Source organism: Nanorana parkeri, unplaced genomic scaffold (genome assembly GCF_000935625.1).
Source record: "Nanorana parkeri isolate BGI_ZX_2015 unplaced genomic scaffold, ASM93562v1 scaffold5203, whole genome shotgun sequence".
Taxonomy (NCBI): domain Eukaryota; kingdom Metazoa; phylum Chordata; class Amphibia; order Anura; family Dicroglossidae; genus Nanorana; species Nanorana parkeri.
The window spans coordinates 1-4,769 of record NW_017311463.1 but is presented as its reverse complement, the minus strand read 5'-3'; the positions used below and the strand labels follow the sequence as shown (position 1 = coordinate 4,769).

Below are 4,769 nucleotides of genomic sequence, written 5' to 3'. Positions count from 1 at the left end.
CTACTGTTTATCAAATGTATATTTTCAGTAAAAAATACAATCACATTTATTTAGTGCGCTTAAACATAATATAATATATTTTGTAAAAAATAAAAGATGATTCTCCAACTTACAAATTCATTTTGGGAACTCATTTGGGATTGTGATCCTGGTAGCTGAATTTATCTAATTTAAGGCATCATTGATCTTTGTGATTTGCAGGAGCTTCAAAATGCACAAGGAGGAACAGGGGACACCTCTGTCATTCTATCTATGAACAACAACCGGGACCTGGACCTGGATGGCATGCTAAGAGACATAAAGAAACAATATGATAGTGTTGCAGAGAAGAGCAAACAAGAAACACAATACGCACTTTCCCTTAAAGTAAGTCCATTCCACCGACTTTTGCACATTTACCAAAACCCACAACAAGTAATTAGATCAAACCCCTTAGTCTGTGTAGATAACTTGTTAAGACTTAGGAAACAAGTTATGGGATATTCATTGATAAAAACTGTTATGCACAAATTGTAAATTGATGATCATATACACCTTAACTGTATTGCTATTAGAAGCTTGTAATCGTATATAATTTGTTCATATTTTTAAAAGATTAACGATAAGTTAATAGATAGACAGATAGGTATGTATATGTACTCATCTGAGTAAAGGAGGACAATATTAGGGAACCAGGAATTATGCATCTACAGGATCTAGGGATGCTTTTCTGTAGTGTTGTACTCTGAAGACCTGACCTGGTTCTTCATTATCTTTTCATCTAGTACTTTATTTTTGTTGAATTTATTACATTTTTATTAACATTACTCTTGGAACTTCTTTTCTTCACAACAGATGCAGCAACTTCAGTCTACAGTTGGAAAACAAGGAGACAACCTAAAGAGCACTAAGAGTGAGATTTCAGAACTGAACCGTATGATACAGAAACTGAGATCTGAGATTGAGAGTGTCAAAAAACAGGTATCTTGTTGATATGTATTATTTTCTTTGAAAGGCTTGTGACTCATTACACAAGCAACGTCTTATACACTGTGTTGCAGAAACATTCATGTCGACCTTTTTCAGATTAGCAGGACAAAGATAATTTAGACTCTAAAATTACAATATTTCTGCAGATTGTGGCTCTGCAAGCTGCAATTGCTGATGCTGAGGGACGTGGGGACCTTGCAGTGAAGGATGCCCAGAAGAAGTTGACTGACCTTGAAGCTGCTTTGCAGAAGGCCAAAGAAGACCTGGCCCGTCAAATACGTGACTACCAAGAGTTATTGAGCGTCAAGATTGCCCTTGATGCGGAAATCTGCACATACAGAATCCTGTTGGAAGGAGAGGAGGACAGGTTAGTTCAACACGATCCACTTGAAATATTCTGAGCCACGCAAATTAATCTTTTCTAGCAAGGAGATCATAAATTGCAGCCTCACATTTTCATTAGTACAGATTGTACTAATACAGTACAGCAGCTTGTAGGATCTGACACATGTGATGTTAGCAGGCAGCTGCTTAAGGCTGATCACTCAGATCTGGACTCTGCTCTAGGCACTGAACCTTACAGCAAACAGGATGAAAAAGGTTCTGGCCATTAGAAAGTAGTATCTGATGCCTTCCAAAGTCATAATTCCCTGACATTATCTGATGCCTTCCAAAGTCATAATTCCCTGACATTTTATATAACATTAATTGCTCCTAAAAAGCCTTAAAGGGTAACTAAACATTTCTTGAGAAAGAAAAATGAATCCCCTCTGGGTGATCTGTGTACATCACATAGATTTTAACAAACTTTGTTGCGGATTCCTACCTGCTTCTATTCTGAGGAAAAAACTGTTTGTTTCTCCATTTCCTTACCAAACTGATTCCTGACTGGGAGGGTCTGGTTTAATATAACCATCTGTTGCACATTCAGTACTTTGGTGAAGAAAGCTGCGGTGAATGGATCCCTTTAGAAGTAGTTAACCCTTAGGGAATATTTTACAAAAAAATAAGGTCTTATTGCAGGGGATTCCCAAAATCTGCCTTGTATCTTAGAGCAGATGTCTGAGAAAATTAGTTAGCCAATCACACAAGCAGGAAATTACATTTCTGGAGCCATTATGTAAATCAAGTGTTTTAGTTGTTTTCATCATAGTCATAATGATGTTAGGCCTGCCTCTGATGATGTCATACATATAATGTGGCTATTGTATTGTGTATTGTATTGTAAAGTAGGGTTTTATCTGAATGGGGCTACTTCTTGATAAATGTGGATTTCAGGCAGAATGGGAGTAAGACTAAGTTGTTCTGGTTTGAAATCTGTTGGGAATTACATTAATAATGCATTTTACAGTAGATAGAATAACCATTTCTTAGCATAATAATTTGTAATAAAACTATATTTTGCCTTTGCAGAATGTCTGGACAAGTAGTCAGCAATGTGAGCGTCTGTAAGTATAGAATGATTCTGTGACTACAGCATTTCTTTTAATATTGTTTAATGGAAGAGAAAATAAAACTCTTATTTTTATTTCCAGCTGTAGTTGGTGGAGGTTCTTCTGCCGGCGGAAGTGGATTTGGAAGTGGATATGGTGTTGGAGGAGGAAGTGGATATGGTGTTGGAGGAGGAAGTGGATATGGTGTTGGAGGAGGAAGCGGATATGGTGGAGGAGGAAGCGGATATGGTGTTGGAGGAGGAAATTGCTATGTTGTTGGAGGAGGAAGCAGCTATGGCGGTGGAGGCCAAGGATCTGGCAATTACAACCAATCATCTACAAGATCCTCGGTAGCTGTGTCAAAAACAGTAACATCCTCAGTCAAGCAATCCTATTAAGATGCACCACTGTCATAGCACTAATTCCCACCCTTCAAAGCCAAACCTCACTATACCTTTGTCAGTGTGCTCAAATGGAAGAAGCTTCACTAGTTATCTTCAGTTGTATCAATCTGGTCCTTTCCTTTTTTGTTCTTAGATATATGCCTGACTATAATTTAAACCATCTATGCTTCCCTATTACAACAACCCATAAACTGGTTTTATGCAATAAGATTTTGATTGGCTAATTACACAAACTTTGCCAACAAACCTATTAGATGGAGTGTTCCTAAACAGCCCATTTAGTTAAATCCAGTAGGATGGCTCTCATATTGCACAGGTGCTGGTAAAATCTGATTAAATCAGAATATTACTGTGTATGATCAGTTTAAAAATTCCCATTTATTAGGGTCATCGACTAAAAAGGGATCAAGAACATAGTCTCAAATATGAAAAGAAAACTGCAGTACAGCATATATAAAGCAGAATATGAAACCAAACAGCATGTGCAAGGGTATCATGTATGAATGTAACTGCACTGTATTTGCACTGTAGTCAGTCCTAGGCATCCCTTCTTCTGTGTTTTTTGTGAAGTAATGGATGACAGCGATTCCAGGTGTTTGTTGTATATAAAATCCTTTATGATGCGTTACTGGATTACCCAATCCCAGGCTTGCATTTCTTGTCTTTTCTTTATATCTTCAATAAACTGCATGTAGATCTCAAATCTGTTGTTGTATTCTTATTGCTTTATTTTTTTTTGCTTTTAAAGATTTCCAGCCTTATTTTTGTAATTTTATAATACAGTACATGGTGGTGAACTACAGTGTCATGTGATAAACCTAAGAGCAAGAATCTTTCTTTAATCATAAACTGAAATTTTTTCAGTTTTTAGGCTTTTTTCATTTATTTTCACCTGTTGACCCTGCCAGTAGCACACTTCCTGTTATAGGGTGACAACACTTATTCATCGTACTGTATCTATGGTCAGGGCAGCCATAAGAAATTTTGGGATCCAGTACACGGCTTTAAGCTGGGGCCTCCCGCACCGCCTCCACCCACCGCCGCCACACTGAGCCAATTCCTCTGACAGAGGAGCTTACACTCTAATGTCCCCCCAGTCACACACTGTTATTATTAGGGATGCGCCGATACTGGTTTTTCGTTATCGAGTACCAATATTTTTGTTTTCGGTACTCGCCGATACCCAATCCCAGAAGTCTCATTAAGGAAGCCGGGCGGCGTGTAATGAGTCTCCACTGGGCTTCCCGATTAGCAGGGAAGCCATCTCTATGCTTCTTGTTAACAGGTGACAAGAAAGCTTGGAGGTGGCTTTTCCGGTCAATCAGGAACCTGGGCAGTGTGTAGTGACTCGCTGCCCGACTTCCTGATGTCTGAAGCTAAGGTATCGGGCTTGGCATTGGAGCACTTGGAAGAGTACTCGCCCAAATACTCGGTATCGGTGCATTCCTAGTTATTATTATACATTTATATACCACTGACATATACCACAATGCTGTACAGAGAACACTGAGCCAGTCACATCAGTCTCTGTACAGAGGATCTTACACTCTAATGCAGAATGGCACCAGCTGTAGGGGGACTACAAATCCCAGCAATACACTATAATGTATTGCTTACATAATATAATAATGCAGAACATGATATGAATTGGACTCTGCACTTAGCACTGGACTTGGGGCTTAGTAACATGCTGATCAAGTATAGGAATGTCACCAGCACGACAACGACTTAAATCGTCAGTCAAAATCCATTTATTGATGTCAATCATTACAAGCGCTTTTGGGGCCGCACAGGGTCCCCTTCATCAGGCTCAAAATAAACATCCTTACAATCAAAAACCACCACCTATATATACACACAGTGAAACTGATAATCATCCAAAAACCCACCAATAAGAGCTGAACGCCGGTCTGTGTTCAATCGTTTAAAGCTCATTGTAGGATCGTGAGCTTATTCTATAGCA

The 4,769-nt window shown here is 38.8% G+C and overlaps 1 protein-coding gene across 1 annotated transcript; it reads left to right on the top strand.

The window, feature by feature from the left end:
- Nucleotides 1–175: 175 nt before the first annotated feature.
- Nucleotides 176–3,043, top strand: LOC108804109 (keratin, type II cytoskeletal 3-like; the record flags this gene model as incomplete). The annotated part of the gene is made up of 5 exons (XM_018575871.1): nt 176–366; nt 835–960; nt 1,116–1,336; nt 2,383–2,417; nt 2,505–3,043. Coding segments are annotated over 5 exons (869 nt in total), but the record flags the coding sequence as incomplete, so codon positions are not given.
- Nucleotides 3,044–4,769: the final 1,726 nt, after the last annotated feature.